The sequence below is a fragment of the Lissotriton vulgaris genome, chromosome 5, assembly GCF_964263255.1.
Source record: "Lissotriton vulgaris chromosome 5, aLisVul1.2, whole genome shotgun sequence".
Taxonomy (NCBI): domain Eukaryota; kingdom Metazoa; phylum Chordata; class Amphibia; order Caudata; family Salamandridae; genus Lissotriton; species Lissotriton vulgaris.
In genome coordinates, this window is record NC_141693.1 from 1,932,546,699 (window position 1) to 1,932,566,637 (window position 19,939).

At 46.8% G+C, this 19,939-nt stretch overlaps 1 protein-coding gene across 1 annotated transcript in view; it reads right to left on the reverse strand.

Moving 5' to 3' along the window:
* SKIC2 (SKI2 subunit of superkiller complex) overlaps positions 1 to 19,939 on the reverse strand; it is a 213,455-nt gene that overhangs the window by 75,980 nt on the left and 117,536 nt on the right. Inside the window, exons 18-19 of the mRNA XM_086924568.1 lie at positions 17,428 to 17,539; positions 2,462 to 2,580 (exon numbers count right to left, since the gene is read on the reverse strand). Of these exons, the coding sequence (XP_086780694.1) occupies positions 2,462 to 2,580; positions 17,428 to 17,539 (231 nt within the window). The remainder of the gene's footprint in view (positions 1 to 2,461; positions 2,581 to 17,427; positions 17,540 to 19,939) is intronic.

Genomic DNA, 19,939 nt, shown 5'->3' on the forward strand with positions numbered 1-19,939 from the left:
TCCTGTATTTAATAGGTCAATATAAATTTCAACTATTGGTATACTAAAACAAAAAATAAACATTATCATGGATTTATATTGAGAATTATTTGTACAATGAAATGTGGACATATATGCATTAAGATTGTTAAATTGATTGCTCCTATTTTTTAGAATAAATTGTAACTGAGCGAGCCAGAAAGGTTACTGGCCGTAAAGAGTTTGAGTAGCATAGGGCTGAGACACCGAATTACCTTTTTTGTTGCAACTATGTGTATTTATAGTGTAAATAACCCGTCTCAAGGCAGTGAGGGGGTAATTCCTTTAAGAGAGGGAAATATCATTAAGTAAACAAATGCTTTAGGGTCTGCAAATTCAGATTTAGGTTCACAAATCTATATGGTCAACGGTGTGTATACTTAAATAATAATCTTAAAATCAGATGCCATTTTTGCCCTACCCCCAAACCCGTCACTCATACCAATATCTATTGTGTGAAATGCCTGCATGAGCGCCACACTAAGCCCTGGTGCCAGGTGTTAGTGGTACATACTGGTACAGCATGCAGCAATAGAGAAATCATTTTTCTGATTGCTTATAGCAATGTCTTCCTCCATATGACGAAGTTGCCTGAAACTTTACAAAAATAATTATTTCTGCATTGGAACGTCCCATTATGCACTGAAATTCTCATAGGACAGTCTTGAGGGTGCACAAAATGCTGTGAGACATAGGCACAAAGCATTAGCCACAGCCCAAGCCAACTTAGAAACCAGGCCAAAGGTCATACCATTAGAATAGAGGCTGACATTGATAAATGAGACAAGGGAAATAGTTACAAAAAAATTACAGTGGGGCAGCCTGTCACACCTTACGCAAGGTTAAGTCTTTCAGAAAAAGAAACAAGGTCAGAAGTGTGGTTGGAATTTCTCTAGCAAACCACGCCTTCCGAAACTCATTCTTACAGTTTTGTCGTCAGTCTTACTGCAGATTTAGATGAGAGATCTTTGCATTCGAATTCCGCATTTGAGCAGCTGTGGTTGACTGAAGCTGTTGTCCTTACTCCATACTCAGCTGTGGTTGGGCGTGCCTTTCCTACGCCGTGTTTCAGCATAGGACAGTCTTCTATAAGGAGCCAGGCTGAAACTTTCTTGTATTGAAAGGAGCCATTTCATTTATTTATTTGTTTTTACAAAAGAATCCCCATCCTTCCTTTTTATGTTCTAGTAATCCATGGCAAGTATTTTTTTAGGAAATCATTTCTTTGGGCTTTTACCTTTCTTAGGAAACAACTCAGCCCATCGTGGAGACAGATTACTTTGTGTTTATTTACCAATTCCTCTTCCAGGTCAATCCGTTCTAAGCATGGCATGTGTCAAGGGCTGGTCTTGTGTTCGGTTCCGGTGGATGCATTTTAGACTGTAAATATGGCTAACTCCATGTCCGGATTCAGACTGGAACTGGAAAAAGGGTGGAAGAAGAAGCAGACTGAAGAAAACTTCAGATCTAAGAGGAATAAAACCTAAGCGCAAAAAACTTCTATAAATTTGAGGCAAATAAATCTTAACAGTCAGAGATCCCAGAATGGAGCAATCACTTATCCCAAAGGAAAACCAGGAATCACTAGAAACCTACTGGAGTGAGCAACTATGACCAATGACAATGCCCAACAGGCTATGAGGGTAGGAAGAGTGGGCATGTGGTGTGGCCACCTCCACCGGGCATAGAAACCAACATGCTGAAACATAGCCATGTACAGTGACCAGAGCCCATGGCATGGCCAAATGCAATGGGGAAGGCAGAAGAAGCACAACGCATCATGCCAAATGCCTAAACTTGGAAGATGGAGGAGAGGGCTGATAGAGCAGACTCAGGTCTTGTCCTGATAGCATGGAAGACAGCCAAAGGTCATTGCGGTAGGCAGAGAAAGAGGGCAGCACGAGGCCCAAGGATATACACAGCTCATCTGTAGATAGATGGACGTAGTAGCTGCTAGCTCTGTAAGTAGAGGGAGAAATCATATGGTCTAAGCCCACGTACAGCGCCCAGAGCCCAACAAGAAGATATTATGCGAGCAGAAAATCAAGACAAAATGCAATAATATTTAGTTTGGCCTGAGTGCAGTTTTGAGAAGTTGGGTATCCTTTGGTTATTTGACCACTGCATTACACCAGAAGTAGGTAAGCATTGATAAGTCTCAGGAGTTAATATATGGTTAGAAGATGGGTTGGACTGATCAAAAGAATGGTTTCATTACTGAGTTTAAAGATATACATAAGCAGGTGAAGTCACCTACTTCAATATCAATAATAAAAAATTAAAAAACAAACAACTTCATGAGCTGTGAGGTACGAAACATAAATGTCACAGGCAGAGAGACTGTTGAGTTAGAACTGCTGTGGTTGGTGGAATTCAGAGGTCGTGTCGTCATAAATAAACAACACTCAAGAAGTACCAAGTGTTGCAATGTAAGATAACGTACCAGCATCATCTTGTGAAGATCAGACATCTCAGGCACACGGGCCTTACACAGGAGGATAACCGTACCAGTGGTGTCCAGCCCTCGGCGCCCAGCCCGTCCTGCCATCTGGATGTACTCCCCTGTAATTTAAAGAGAGTCGCAAAGAGTGAACAAGTAAAAAGGTATCCAAACTCAACATTAATACAAGGAACAAGGCTTCCAAGCTCAACAGTAAACTAGCACTAATGACATGTGAGATCTTTTGAAGAACGTGTGCAGATAACTACATGTTGACAACCAGGCCTAAGCGTATCTGTTCAGGCAGCACAGGAATTGTGGGATCAAGGATAAACCAAGGACAAAACTTTTTTTTGTAAAGGCTAATCAGTCTTTAGGCAGATTATTCTAGCCACGTCCTCAGGTGCCACAACTGATCTGTACTTTTTTATTTGATCTGCTGAACGCATGGCAGAGGGGGGGGGGATCCAAGTGCTATGAAGCACATGCAGACTCTGCCCAAGATTTCAGTGTCAGTTCCAGTACTGTCACTTGCACCATAGAGGTAAAGAGGAGAGCAAGCCATAGGAAACTATAATTAGATGATTATCGACCAAGGTACTGTATCTCAGGAGTAACTAACAGATCTAAAGGACTCACAAATGTGAACTACGCCTGGGTCATTGTGAGGGAAATATAAAAACTCAAGGGCACAACATTAAAGTCCGTTTGTAAGGGAAGGAGCAGATATAATAGTAGTATTAAGTTGTCTACCTCTAAAAGGAGAATGATGAACACATGTGTTTGCAAAGCACTATGACAGGGTCCAAGAACCTAACAACTGCTTCTGTGGTGTTGAGGCCAGTCATGAGCAAATCTTTAAAGGTTTCAAGACCATCAAAATGTATTGGGTGAAGTATCTTAGCGTTGGATTGAGTTGAATCCTAGTGGCTTCCTTTGCATTTCAAAAAAGTCTACAGTGATATCACCTTTACTAGGAAGGGAATGAGCGCTGAAGGTATTGAGACGCCCTGGTACAGCATTCTAAAAATACTGATCACAAGAAAAAACCTACCAGCATATTTAACACTTACTGATGGGCCTCCCGGACTTCGGTCCGCTTGAGATAATGACTATGTAATTTATGATGCATCCATGATGTGATATTCAATGTGTTTTGTGTGTTGCCAGGTTAAAGCAACTAGAGCAAAAGGTACCACCCATCGAAAGTACACCGGCATACCAGCTAAGTTGTAGCTTCGCGTTCTTTGCTGTATCTCCCAGGCCATAGAAAGCATAGGATATAGCAATGAAGGGATTAGGACCACAGTTAATGGGGACCTGTCCTAATGAGCCCTGATACCCCTATAGGGTACTAGTTTCACATGCAGTGAAGCACACACAGCAGGATAGCAAGCCCATATACCTTGCAGGGAATTTCCTATCCCAACAGAGACCTGGTCTCCTCATTAGAGAAAATAGGTCTATAATTTTTCCATATGATTGGTAGCAGCACTTAAAATGATGACGCAGAAAGGCACAGGACTCTCACTGGTCTGGTAACAGTGCCAAGCCTGGAAACAGAACAGAGGACAAACCAGCAGCAGAGGTATGAGGGGAGGAGGGGCGTGGCAACCCAACCACAAATGCTGAGACTGCAGAGTAGGAGCAGCAGCAAAAATGTTGGAGTGGTAATGGCCATTTTAGGAAGGGAATTAGGTATGACTAACCCAACCCACAGCTGGAAAAAGGCTCCCCCAACACAGACAAAATATGCCGTTGAGGACTTTTGCCCCCAGCGCTAAGCGCAGAGTTCAAATTAGAGCAATGACTTTGAACGTGTCTGCTTAATGTTCTTCCTTGTGGTGTTCAACAGGATCTAAACTGTTCCTTTCTCTTTCTATGACCAATGAGAAAATGGCTCTTTGAGACGGATCTGGCAAAACTGGGGTCCTCCTATCGGGGTTATGTCAGGAGAAAATAAACTAGTGTCCCACTCTGATCGCAACGTGGTGCATCAGAAAGTTTTACTCACAAGCACGGTCATGGTTAGGCTTCAAACAATTCATGCATTGTTGGTTGGGTGTCACAACAGTCCTTACAATTTTAGATAGCCGAGATAAAAATGTAACCATGTAGAAACATGGGCATGGCAGGGAATGCCCATAGGAAACACATACATCTCCTGTAGTGAAGACTTCAAGATTGTCAGGAGCCAGCCTCCTGGCAGACATTCAGCATAGCGGTTTACATTTTCCAGATATAATCTTGTGACTCAGTATGTTTTTAGAGAAGGAATCTATTAGAAGCATTGTACAAGGGTTGTAGTAGATTAGCATTTGGGTTTTAAGCCTAGATAAGGCATTATGAAGCAAATAAAATTCATATTCAGTTTCTCAGACCAAAAACTTTTTTTCTATCCTAGAAGCCTTGCTCAAAACGGAGTTTAGGAGTTCTGGAATTATGTAGAGAAGAGAAGGCAGGTCTTATGGTTGGCATTAACTGGTAGGGAACGGGGTGCACGTGTCTTAAAAAAGAACCTTTATTGTAGACTCTGATCCTCGCTACAGACACTACAAGCTTGGCTTCCAAACTGTATTCCTCTTTCCTCAAGACCCTTTCTCTGGCTGTATTTTCAGCCTGGCGAGTCCGACTTAACTGCAGGACATTTTGTTGCTCTCAAGTTCAGTCAATTTCTCTCAATAGTCACAATCATCTAATCAACTTTAGTTTTCGTCAGAGTGTTTGGAAATAGATGATGTGTGATTTGTAGCACTTATATCGAGATGTACTTTTTCATCCCACCTGTGTCTTTAACTAATTCCAGCCCCCATCGCATTATTCTGTCCTGAACTTGTCGACTGCCTCTCTGTGATCAATTACACCCTCCCCCTAGATCCAGTGCTTACACTACTGGAAGATGGTGTGTGGTTTACAGTGATAGCCTTGCTGGCAACCAAGCCAGCTTACACACTGGCGGATTGGTGGAAGAATACGATCCTTCCACTATACTTTGGCTTAGCGACCTCACTTATTGCAAATGTTGGAGATGTATGCCTTCCTATACAGAGTGACCCAGGGCCATATAGCTCCCACTGAACACATATTTATTTCAACATCACAATTATGTTGCCTCTTGGTACAATATCTGCCTGGCTGGGCCACCTTATGGACATAGGTCAGGCATCTCATGGAGGATTCCCACCCTTAAATCCTTCTCCGTGTCTATCACTATTCATTTATGATTTGCTAATAGAGCTTTCTTTGTTTTGCAGCTGACTGATATTTTCATGATTTTTTTGTTTTCTGTAACATTGTAAATTGTTGAATAATATTCCTTAAATTTGCCTGGACTCTACTGATGCTGACCGTACTCATGCCTAAACGATTCTCGGGTGTGCAGTCCTGGGTCGATTTCTCAACCTATTCAGCAAACTAACATCTTAAAAGCCCCCCCCCCCCCCCCCCCCATCAGTCAGCACTGCAGAGAAGTACCAATACGTACATAGATGAGCGGCTTTTGACGGGGTCTAGCAATGGATTCTTCAACAGGCTAGGCTCACAAGGATGTGAATAAAACAGGTCTTCCTATCGGAAGCCCCACCCACCAGAAAATGCACTCCGATGATGCTGAAAAACATGCGTCATTACCTTAATCTGGGGGGCATAGTTGCAAAATTGTGATGGCACGTTTCAGGCAAATGTCCTTAATAGGTGTTCATCTGCCGATCCTATTTTACCTGTTTACCGCGGCATGGATTCTAATGCACTTTCGAAAGGTGAAAAATCATAAGCACGTATCTGACCATCTTACTATTTGATTATATGAAGCAATGGTGTGAAAAATGTGTCGTGGTACAAACTTTTGACAAAAAATATAACACAATTTCGCAAAAGGGCTTCCTGCGGAAAAGAACTGGCATTAGAAACACAAGCCGCATTAAACACTTGCACAGAAGGGTGTTTACTCCAAAGGTGTGCAAATCAATTTTCAGTCTTTATTGCAATTACAGCTGTTTTATCACAAACACCCTTTGGGCATTAGTTGCAAATCGTACTCCTGTGTTAGCGCAGGCAGTCAACTCCATGATTTTCCTGGTGGTAGATTCCTGGGATAAGCAGGGCATGGGCGACAAAAGTGCATGTAAATTGGGCATAACCCAGATTTGCACACGATACTCGATTCAATGACAGTGTAGATGTAAAGAGGATGCAAATATCGGTGACAGGCCCCAGGCCAGCATTATTTGCCTATGCAAGGGCTAGGCAGAGGCAAGGGTGTCAGCCCAGGTATTAGCTCAGCCCAGCAGCCCGTTGGCATAAATGGCCCTAACAGTATCGACTACACAGCGGTTTGACCAAAATGGTGTTAAAGTGGCTGTAGGTGTGCACATGACGATAGATAGGCTGATGGGTATCTGGCTTGCACATGGATGGCTGCAGTCATACCGTCTCGCCAGTCACTGCTCTTGCAATGAATCTACATTACAGGTGCCCGCCCATCTAATCATGCAGCAAATACTGAAACGGACATGATCCCTTTCAAGTCAATTTTGAGATCGCAGAGGAGCTACGAGCGTGACCAAAATGGCCGCATAAGTCTTGGGCTCCCGAGACCCCCGCCGCCCGAGTCTTATCCTGCTAGATATCCTGGGCTTACGCTATGAGCAACAATAGGGGAGGTGAAGCGGTGCCAGGCGCTTCGATTGGCGCTTCAATCGGCCGCGAGGTGTAGGAGAGAGAGGCCATCGAAGATTGCAGCCTTGTACTCCAGGAGCCAGGGCCTCGAGTGGCAGTAGAGCCCCGGCTGCAGTCAATCAACAACGGGACCGAAACCGGAAGTCTCCGGCTCGGTCCCGTGAAAATTGCGGCCTTTCTCCACGTCCATGGGACTATCACTAACTGTGGCTCACGCCTTAAGAGTGCGGAGAGCAGGGGCAGGGGCGTTTACGATTGGGAAAGTGGTGGCCTTGCTCCGCGCCCCCCATCCCCTGTTATCAACTGCAGCTCGCCCCTGGAGTGTGCGGGGAGCGGATGCAGGGCCGTGGCAGACTCAGGACACTAGCGCTCTTCGGCTGGGAGGGCCCTCGCCCACCCCCCCTCCTATATGTGATTGTTGCCCGGGCGGAGATCGGGAGAGACAGGGCTCACCAGGGACTTGGCCGGTTCTCCCTTTGGTGTGCTGGTACCTGGGGGACCTGGCTTTGCTCCCTACAGCAGCTGGCCTCTATAAGCACTCGCTTCTCCTGTGACTGTATTGTATTGGCCCCCTGGGCAGAATAATTTTCCCCGCTCCTCCCCATGGAGACTTACTGAGGTGACTGGTGCACTGGGTGCCTGGAATTCAGTGGCGCCTGTTTGGATTGCTGCAGCGATCCCCGGTGGGAAGCAATGATTGAATAAGTGGCAGACCTTGAATGAAAATTGGTGGCATTGCGCATTTTTCTACCGCACTTCCGGTACATGTCCGGCTAATATCAGCTTTCTTGAGGTCCAAACTGGTGCTGGCAAGAGCCTGCTCGTCCTTGGATTTACCGTGCCTTGGATTGTGTTTGGAGCTGGGCTTACTATCCCCCAGGACTGGGTTGACTTATTGTATCGGACACGCAGGTGCGAATATCTTGTTATTAGTTTTGAGACCTCGTCTTCAGTGGTGGAAGCGCTGAGGTGGCTTGGATCGCTTTTCACGGTCTACAAAATGGCGTCGAAACCGGAGGCGGAAAAACAACAATCAAAGGCACCCAGGGGAACTAGATATACCCAATCCAACAAGCTGGACAGCTACACGCAGCCTAGGGGATCGCCATCTGGATCCGGGAAGTCTCAGGATGTAGGTGCGGAGTCATCAACCTCCGCAATGGAGCCTACGCTGCAAGATGTGATGGCGGCGATTGAGGGGGTGTGTACATCCTTAGGTAAAAAGATGGAGTCCTTGGACCATAAACTGGACACGGTGACGATAGAAGTTAATTTAATCCGTGCGGACCTCACTAAAACCAGCGAAAAGTTGAAATCCCTAGACATTAAAACGACCAGTGTCACAGATGATGTTGCTTTGTTGCAGCAAGAAGTTCGTAATCTCAAAACCGCCAGTGATATCGCAGGTCGCAAGTTGGACGAATATGAAGGGAGGGCCCGTAGAAACAATGTGCGCATTATTGGTGTGCCTGAAAAGGCTGAGGGGCAGTCCGCTGATCTCTTTGTTGAAAACATCATTCTCAATCATTTGAAGCCCCGAGGACTTGGGAATTTTTTTACGGTGGAAAGAGCACACAGAGGTCCAGGTGGGAGACCACGCCCCGTGGCCCCACCCCGGCCGATGATCGCGAGGGTACTTAACTTTAGGGATAGAGAAGCTATCCTGCAAGCTTCCAGAAATGGAGGTCCTCTTCAATACGAAAATTCTGCTCTCAGTTTTTTCCCGGACTTCACGCAGGCAGTACAAAAACAACAGCAGACCTTCATGGGCATCAAGAGGAGATTCCGGGACAAAGGATTGAAGTATGCCATGCTGTATCCTGCCAAGTTGCGAGTTGAACACGAGGGGAGAGCTTTTTTCTTAGACATTCCTGAGGTTGCGGCGGACTGGTTGAACACGGTTTATCCTCGGGATGAGCGACAGCGACAGAGCGGAGATGAAGAAGACAGCACTCAAGAAAAAGAATAAGAACTGCTATTGCCGCAGGTGTGGTACGTGTGGGTGGGTACAGTAACTAGTTGATGGTCTGAACTAATTCAGAGAAGATATCACTGACTTCATCAGCCCACACGCCCTCCCCTCCGAGGACTACATCCTACTGGGAGACCTCAACTTCCACCTGGAAAAGAAAAACGACAGCAACACCACCCTTCTGGACAACCTGGCCAACCTCGGACTCAAACAACTCGTTGACACCCCCACCCACTATGCCGGGCACACACTCGACCCAATCTTCACCTCCAGCAATCACATCTCCTTCAACCACACCACAGCTCTCCATTGGACGGACCACAGCTGCGTTCACTTCAACTATAAAAAGACCTCGACCTACATCCTCCCACAACCAATTCCCCGAAGAAACTGGAACAAAATTACCACCGACCAGCTCTTCACATCGCTTCACCAAAACCCTCCTGCCAAATCATCGGACCCAAACCAAGCAGCCACCAACCTCACACAATGGATCACCCGCAGCGCCGATGAACTAGCACCCTTGAAAAACCATCAAATCAAGCAAGGTAGCAAAAAAGCCCCCTGGTTCTACGATGACCTTAAGAAATCCAAGAAGTTCTGTTGCACCCTCGAGAAAGCCTGGAGAAAAAACCCAACCACTGACAACCTGGCCACCTTCAAGAACGACACCCGTAAACACCACCAACTGATCCGATCCACCAAGAAATCAGCATTCAAGGATCGACTTGACAACAACGCCCACAACAGCAAGGAACTATTCAACATCGTCAAAGAATTTACCAACCCCACCGCCGGCACCAACAACATCACTCCTTCCCAAGACCTCTGCGACTCCCTAGCCTCATTCTTCCACAACAAAATCAGCTTTGAAAACCAGTCCGGAGACCAGTCCACTCCACCCACCTCCGAACCTAAACCCCGCTCTAACAACCTTTGCGTCTGGAACCCAATCACCACTGAAGACACCATCCGCCTGATGAACTCCATCCAATCAGGATCGCCAACCGACCCATGTCCCCACCACATCTTCAACAAAGAAAACTCCATTATCGCGCCCCATCTCCGAGACGTCATCAACTGCTCCCTCAACTCCGCTACCTTCTCGGAAAGCTGGAAACATGCCGAACTCAGCGTCCTTCTGAAGAAACCCACAGCAGACCCCGCTGAACTTAAGAACTACCGTCCCATCTCGCTCCTCCCATTCCCTGCCAAAGTCATTGAGAAAGCCGTCAACAGTCAGCTCGAATCTAACAAATCCCTCGACCCCTCACAGTCCGGCTTCCGAGCCAAACACAGCACCGAAACCGCCCTCGCAGCAACTGACGACATTCGAACACTACTGAACAACGGAGAAACAGTTGCCCTCATCCTACTTGACCTCTCCACAGCCTTCGACACAGTCTGTCATAACACCCTCATACAACGCCTCAGTAACGTCGGAATACAAGGAAAAGCATTGGACTGGATCATCTCTTTCCTCGCCGGATGAACCCAGAGAGTCCGCCTCCCCCCTTTTAGATCAGAGGCCACCGAAGTCATCTGCGGCGTACCTCAAGGATCATCACTCAGTCCCACCCTCTTCAACGTATACATGAGTCCCCTCGCATCCATCGCGCGCCAACACAACCTCAACATCATCTCCTACGCAGACGACACCCAGCTGATCCTCTCCCTCACCAAAGACCCAAACTCCGCCAAAACCAACTTACACGAAGGAATGAAAGAAGTAGCCGAGTGGATAAAGAACAGCCGTTTAAAACTGAACTCGGACAAAACAGAAGTCCTCATCTTAGGTTCATCCCCCTCTGCTTGGGACGATTCATGGTGGCCACCGGCACTAGGAACCGCACCCATACCTACGGACTACGCACGTAACCTGGGCTTCATCCTAGAATCCTCCCTCTCGATGACCAGACAAGTCAACGCCGTCTCATCATCATGCTTCAACATCCTACGCATGCTCAAAAAAATCTTCCGTTGGATCCCCACCGAAACAATAAAAACGGTCACCCACGCACTGGTCACAAGCCGACTGGATTACGGAAACACCTTTTACGCCGGAACCACAGCCAAACTACAGAAAAAACTCCAACGCATCCTAAACGCCTCAGCCAGACTCATACTAGACATCCACCACCAAGCTCACATTTCCGGTCACCTGAAAGACCTCCACTGGCTCCCCGTCAACAAGAGAATAAAGTTCCGTCTCCTCACCCACGCACACAAAGCCCTCTACGACCTAGGACCCGAATGCCTCAACACGCGCCTGTCCTTTTACACCCCCACCCGCCAACTACGATCGTCCAATCAAGCCCTCGCCGCAATTCCGCGCATCCATAGATCCACCATGGGGGGAAGATCCTTCTCCTACTTAGCGGCCAAAACCTGGAATTCTCTCCCCACCCACCTCCGCCTTACTCAGAACCACCTCTCCTTCAGAAAGCAACTAAAAACTTGGATATTCGATAAGTAAAGTACCCCCCCCTCCATCAAGCGCCTTGAGACCCTCTGGGTGAGTAGTGCGCTATACAAATTTTGAACTTGAACTCCTCAAGTTACTCTTCGATAGTTTAGTAGATAGATTATGGGGCGACAGGCACACTGCGAGTTGGGGGCGGATGAACACCGTGAGCAGGGGTGCAGGGTGGAGGATGGTGGGCGGGGTTTGTTTTGGGGTGGATTTATGTTTTTTTTTTTGTTTTGTTTGTTGTAAGCATTACATTCCAAGGCTTCATTCAGAATTGTAGCATGTTCACGGTGCAGGAACTGGAGAGAAAACTGACTCATTTCATGTTTTATGATGGGGGTAGGGGTCTGAAGGTGTTAAGCTGGAATGTTAATGGGTTGGGGACAAAATTAAACGCAGTGTGGTTCTTCAGTATCTTAGACGTCACGTCCCGAATGTAGTCCTATTTCACGAGACGCATTTAGTGGGTAACGCATGTAGGGCAATGCACAGAATGGGGTACCGATTGATTGCACATGCAGGATTTACTTCGGGGTACAGAGGGGTGGGAAAACGCTTCCGATGGTAATTGATTCTGTGACTGAAGATGACAGAGGCAGATATGTGGGAATATCGGGCCGTTGGGAGGGGCATATCTTATCCATGATGTCGGTATACGTCCCCCAGGGATGCAGGCAACCACGTTTGTAGATTTAGGGAAAGCCCTACTGGACTTTCCGAGGGTTTTTTGATTTTGGGAGGGGACTTTAATGCTGTTGTCTCAGGTACTATGGACAGACATCCCCCTAGGGATACTATGCGAACGCAAAGATGGCTTCCCGAGTTTATGGATGCGTTGGGTTTGATTGATAGTTGGAGATTGCTTCATCCCGACCCTTTCACTCTGGTGCACATGGTAGTCGTCCACGTATAGATCACTGTTTGGTGCCAGCGGCTCAGGCATACTGCATCACCGAGGCTACACCCCTAGCTAAAGGCATTTCAGATCATTCGCCACTCTGGGTCAGGTTTGACATCAATTTGGACTCAAGCGGCAGATTAGCTCCCATTAATCCCTGGTACATACGTAATCCTAAAATCCGTAAGGACTTGCTTAAAGCGTTAGAGCATTATTTCCAGGAGAATGAGGGACGGGTATTGTCTCCACTTTCGTTGTGGGAGGCTTTTAAGGTGGTCATACGGGGTCAGGCTTTGTCGCTGATTGCCGGGGCAAAGAAGGATCGGAATGAAGAAGTAGTGAACATAGAATCTGAAATTACTAGGATCAAGGCGGACTTGGAGCAGGAGGTAACCCGGGCCAAACTGCATGTCCTGCGTCTTAAGCAACTTGAGTATAAAGCGTTAGTCACTGATAGTGTCAGAGCCTTAAGTAGAGAGCAGCAGGGCAGGCTATACGATGTCAGGGATAAGGCTGGGAAACTTATTGCCTGGCTAGATAAAAAAGACAGGGCTGATCGGGTGGTTCCGGAACTATAGACAGCAGAGGGCGCAAAAATAACTGACCCCCGGGATATAGTGGACAGTTTTGTAGACTATTTTCGTACAGTGTACACTTCAGGAGGACTCCCACATGCTACTGCGAGATATTCAACTCCCGAGCCTGACTGAGGAAGATCGTGTCTTTATGGATAGTGCCTTCACTGCGGATGAAGTGGCCCTGGCAGTGCGCTCCTTGAATTCGGGTAAGGCGCTAGGCCCTAATGGACTCCCGATTGAGTTATATAAACTCAGACCTGATAGAATTGCGCCCTATCTTAAAGATATGTTTGTAGCAGCTCGAGAGAAAGGGATATTGCCTTATGATCAGAGAGTGGCGTCTATAGTTGTTATCCATAAGGAAGGGAAACCAAAAACCGAGTGTGCCTCTTAAAGGCCTATTTCTTTATTAAACGCAGAGCCCAAGATTCTTGCAAAATTATTGTCTAATAGGCTTGTCAAGGTTATTAGTGGCTTGATACACGCTGATCAATCTGGTTTTATCCCTCATAGAAATACAGCGTTGAACGTTCGTAGGTTACACAGAGATTTAGCCAGAGCTCATACCCTCGGAGAACAAGCTATAATAGCATCGCTGGACGCGACGATGGCCTTTGATACAATAGAATGGCCTTGGCAAAGTTTGGATTTGGAACAGAATTTATTAGTTGGGTAAGACTGTTATCTACGGAGCCTCTTGCACAAGTGGTAGTTAATAACCGAGTTTCGGCACCATTTTGTTTGGGAAGAGGCACCCGACAGGGGTGTCCACTCTCCCCCCTCTTGTTCTCGCTGGCACTTGAGCCTTTGGCAGCCTGGATCCGCTGGGAGCCTTCCGTTTAAGGTATTCGATGGTCCCCTGAGATAGAGGACCGGATCTCTTTATATGTGGATGACATTTTACTTTATTTAACATCACCCAGAAAGTCCTTAATAGTCGCCTGTGATGTCTTGGCCTCCTACGGTAGGAATTTGGGGCTCACTATAAATTGGGGGAAATCCTATTTGTATGTTCTGAGTGGTGATATCCAGACTTCCCCCACGAAATTGCCCGATTCAAGTTGCTACTGATGGATTTAAATATCTGGGGATTTTTATTTCACTGGATCCCAAACTTCGATACGAGAGGAACCTTCTTCCTCCATTGGTTAGATTAAAAAGCGATGTAGACAACTGGAGGAAGCTGCCTCTCTCCCTGTTGGGAAGGGCAACACTCTTCAAGATGATGTCCCTACCTCGCTTCCTTTATCCCCTTCAGAATACATTGGATGTAGTTCCAGCTAGCTATTTCCGAGAGGTGGAGGGGATGCAGCGTAGATTATTATGGGAGGGTAGACCACGTATCGCTCGGACTAAATTGACGTTGCCATGGTATGATGGTGGTATCGCCCTTCCAGATATTAGGCGATATTATTGGGCTTCTCAATTGGCGGCCATAAACCTAGGTACGTATGTGCTTGGCTCAGACCCGGGATACGCAATGGATAGATGGCAACACCCAGGTGGTAATTACAATAGCGCTTTTTGTGCCAAGTCGGCAAGGAAAAGTTTGACAGGACCCACCAGTGTTGCGGTCAGGATATGGCACGACGCCACAAATTCTTTGGGATGGAAAGGCCACCTCACGCTGGCCACTCCATTATTTGATTCGGAAAGCGTGAGTAAACTTTGGAACACGAAAGGTTACGATAAGAGGAATTTAATAGGGATTGCTAGGATTGGTGATATCTGGGTCATGGACAGGATTAAGACATTCGCTGAATTGCAAACTGAGTTTGAGTTGAATGGGGCAGAATATTTCCGCTATGCACAGGTCCGACATGCGCTACGATCAGCGGTACCGGTGGAGGAAGATATGCCTGAGGCCTCGCCACTGGAAGATAGAATATTGGATGGTCATTTGCCAGAGAAAACCATTTCCCTCATTTATAGGAAGTTGGTCAATCATAGAGCAGACCTCCTGTTAGAGTTGAGAGATAAATGGATGAGGGATGGTATTGAACTAGACGACGAGGACTGGCAATCAGCTGTGTCCTCCCCGAAGGAGGTTGCGATCCCGGCACAATTGCGACTAGTCCAGTTGAAAATACTACATAGGGTGTATGTCACAGGTCCACGCTTGGTCCGGATGGGGCTATCTGAAGATGGTTTGTGCAGGCGAGGTTGTGGGCAGGTGGGCACGTTCCTCCATATCCTCTGGGAAGGTCACTATATGGTTGATTATTGGAGTACGATACATGATGTTATTCGAGAGGTACTGGTGGTGACGGTGTCACCAGAGGCAAGGAGATGCCTCCTTGATATTTGGGAACCTACAGATCTGAACACCGCGCAGACTAGGTGGGCCACTCTAGGGGCTATGATAGCAAAACGAAATATAGCACAGCAGTGGGGGACCAAAAAACCACCCACGCTTGAGGAATGGAAATAAAGTATGGGCTGGTGCATGTTCCGGGAGAAAACCGTTTATCTGGCCAGGGGACGACCTCGCAAATGGGCGACTGTTTGGGGCCTGTGGAATCGATATAGGGGGGAGATGTGTGTACCTCCAGTTGACTCAATGCAGGATATACTTGCATCCCCATGACCTGCACGTGTAATGGATTACAACACCCCCCCCTCCTTTCTTCTTGTATCCTCCAAAGTACTATTGTTATGTTGTAATGATGTGTGGGAAAGTCTGATCTCTGTTCTATGCACTTATTGAAATGCCTTGTGTTAATAAAAAGAAATATTAAAAAATAAATTTGAGATTGCAGAGTTGATCCCGCATTCATGTTTAGAAATCCACTTTTTACGTTGGCTCAGTACATGTTTGTAGGTGCTGATTACTCCCTGGCACATCAGTATGATAGAGGCTGACAGTTTGTATTTTTAATGATTTTCCTTATAAATACAAACTAAAATTAATGTACTTTCTTATTTCGAAGTATGAAATAGGACAACATTCCTCACCCTTTCAGAGATTTTAAATCTCGTTAGTCACAATTACCAGGCCAATACCTATGCAAACTGGAAAGGAGGGAGAGAAAAAAAGAGGAACAAGGCTCCCCAATAAAGCTTTGATATTGACAGATGTGCATCTGTTTGTACTCCATTGCTAAAATGGGATTGTTTTTTTTTGCAGTGAAAACCAATGAGGCATCCGGTGGGAATGCAAGTTAACCAGTTAAATACACTTTTTCCCAAAATAATTATAAATTAATACAAACACAAGGTAAAATAAAAATACTGATAGATACAGACTTAAAACTGACAAATATAAATATAAAATAGGGAACTCGCATTTTCAGCCATTTTCATATTCATACACTTTAAACATTAATGCTCAAAGTCATGTGTTAACTATCTTTCCACTTGGTTAGAAAGGATTAAAAACCTACATGTTAATGATTTTACTGTTCAAAGCCAACTGATCTATTTCGGGCACTCTCCTCCCCCAAATCAAACTTTGACACCCCCTAATGATGTGCTGTTATCCTTGGTGCAGACTCAGTCCAATTCTATTCCAGGTTATGGTTCATCCTGTGATATGTATCATTTCTGTAGTGCACCGTGTTACACATAATAACCGCTCATGTGCCCAGCTATGCTTCTTATGGCTCACACCACGACAATAAAAATATCTAAATAACATACATAAATGAAAACGGATAACTCTGGGGCAAACTGGATACAATCAGAACTGAGAATGTGATTGCGAATGGCGCAGTCTTGCAAGCCTTTTTTTGATCCTCCTGGGTTACCCACACTTGCAGTAAGCTGGAGTCTTGGGGAGGGCAGGAGATCCTGCCTCGGGACCACATCAATTTGTTTAGCCAGATTACACAAAAGGAATTGAGGTGGATGACTGAAGCACATGTTCGACTGAAGACTATCCTGTTAGAGTCATTGAAGTACATTATAGCTCCCATTTTAGGGATAGCATCATATATTTACCAGATTGCCTCACAGGACATCATATGATTTGTTGAGAGGTTCAGGTTTAACATTCTTCGTCTAGATGCAAGACGTCCATCTGGGAGGTGCATGAGCAGTATCTGCAGCATGCAAGGTGTGTGTGGTATCGAAGATTCAGTGAGCTTACTCCTACTCTCTACCTACTGCAGTGAGATTAGAAAGTATCAACATAACAAGATGGATGCATTTCTACTTCTACAACCAGGAGAACAAGTGGCGGGTTACATATACCATGGGCAATTCTGCCACAGAAGCACTCCAGAAACACAGATTGTGCATTTAACAGGTAGAAATAGGTTTATATTGTTTGCTGTGGAACAATCTTTTTGCTAGATGTTGGTTGTATTTTGCAAGTATTTTAGCGGAGTCATCGGATAAATAAATCAATTATACCTACTCATATGTAAACCTTACCAGGGGCCAAATCACGAAAATTTGTTCCATCGTGTTTGCGGATTGAGTCAAATACCACTGTCCGGGCTGGCATGTTCACACCCATGGCAAAGGTTTCTGTGGCAAACAGGACCTGTTGAATAAGTCGAGAGAGAATAATCTACTCCATATACGTGAATGCCCGCCACCTCCATGCTGCCTGGCTACAGAATTAGAACAGAGCGGGATGCTGCAGTGGACACTTGTGCGCATAGTACCACATTTACTACATTGTATTTCAGGCCACATCTACAACAAAGAGCAACGGGTTAGAAACGTGTTCTGTTGGCAGAGCTGTTCTTATGGATAACACATTTACAACAGCATACTATGGTTGAGTTAAGAGATGTATGTGCAGAGCTGTGCTACCTATCCTACAGGTGTATATTCGTGTGCATGTGAGAGCTTGAGAACTGCAACAGATCACCAAAGGGCGTCACGTGGCTAGAGGCCTAATGATGCTAACCATGTATCTGCTCCAGAGAGGACGAATAATGGAAAAGGTTATGAGGTAACGAGTTCTTGCATGATTAGGCGCTGCTCTCTGAAGCACAGGTGTGAGATTGTAAGATATGGCAATTTGTAGTTGACTGCTCTACAAAAACTCGGACTAAATAAATACATTCTTGACTGGAAGATTTTAGTAGTTTAATTTAGTTAGGTGAACGATGGTCTCTGGAGAAAGTGGCGCTCGAGGCCATCGTCCCTAGGCAAGGCTTCTGCTCTGCCATGCCAGGCGTGGGTTTACAGGAAGCTGTCATCACCCCTGAAGGGAATCACCCTGATAGGTTGGGTATCGTAACGCAGCTCCGCTGCTTGCTCTGGCTGCAACTGCATTGCCGCTTGGCACTGCATTGACTTGACAGCATTGCGCTGTGCTGTGTATCACTGCTTTAATTTAATTACTTAGCGCCGCTCCGCTGCTTGCCCTGACCATATTTATTCAATCGTACTGCTGCCTGCCTGGCATCACATTAGCATTGCCGCTTTGCGCTGTGTGTCACTGAGGATACCTTCGATTTCTGTTGTTACAGTGCAGCTGATCGATCGTGTAAGGCCGCCGGCCATTTTGTTGTTGTTGGTCGCCCTGCCCTAGTCTCCACCCCGCTCCCGCCTTCCCAGCTGACCCGCCCTCGCCCCTCTCCCCTCACCACCATATATGACGGGAGTATTTGCGCGCAGCGTTCACGCGCAGCGGTCGCGCCCCAATCGCGCCGAAGGTGCGCCAAAGGTAAGCCCGTCTACGCCCGTCCGCGCCAAGGCCGCGCCCAGCGCCATACCCCCTGGTCCACGCAATGCCAAGCCCTCCCGCATATCATACGACGCTTCCACCCTCCTAGCCCTTAACCCCGGCCGACTCCCCAACTGCGCCCAAGCCGCTCCTGGACACACCCATGGACCCTTCACATGCTATTCCTGCAAGTTCGACGGCACCAAGATAATCTCCTCATCCACGACAGATATCTGACTCCAACCACCTAAAATGCATCCTGCTCAACACCCGCTCAGTCCACAGACACGCCATCGACCTCTGGAACCTACTAGACACCATTTCACCCGACGTCGCCTTCCTAACAGAAACATGGATGAACGTATCATCAGCCCCAGACATCACCATTGCCATCCCGGAAGGCTACAAGATCATCCGTAAGGACCGCACCGACCAAACAGGAGGAGGCATCGCTATCGTCCATAAGAACTCCATCCGCATCTCAACCAGCTCAGACGTCAACCTTGCCAACGCCGAACACCTTCACTTCCAGATCCACACCGACCCCAAGACCACACTCAGAGGCACACTCCTCTACCGACCTCCAGGACCCCGCGCACAATTCAGCGACGTTATCACTGACTTTATCACCCCACACGCCCTCCCCTCCGAGGAATACATTCTACTGGGAGACCTCAACTTTCACCTGGAAAAGAGCAATGACAGCAACGCCACCTCCATTCTGGACAATCTCGCCAACCTCGGACTCAAACAACTTGTCACTAGGCCCACCCACATCGCAGGTCACACACTCGCCCTATCTTCCCCTCCAGCAAACATGTCTCCTTCAGTCACACCACTATTCTCCATTGGACGGACCACAGCTGCGTACACTTTACCTACAATAAGACCACAACTCACAACCATCCTCAACCTACCCTGCGAAGAAACTGGAACAAAATCACCATCGACCAGATTTCCTCATCGCTTCTTCAAAACCCCCCTGCCCATTCCTCTGTGAAAAATGAATACAATCTTGGTGAACATTATCGGCGCCATCTTGCCCCCTTTTCGAACCCATTCGTGCGCGTAAGCGGCAGCCATTTTGAATGCCATGGTCTCCCTGCCCCTCGCTGATAGCCAGCGCGTCTCTCTCTCTCTTAACCTCGCAAGCATTCCCCCGCACGCTGACAACCCCCGCTCTCTCATGCTTTGGGTCATAAACCCCTCTCCAGCGCAGCTTCACCACTGAATCCCATCCTGTTCCCAGCGCGACACCTCCCC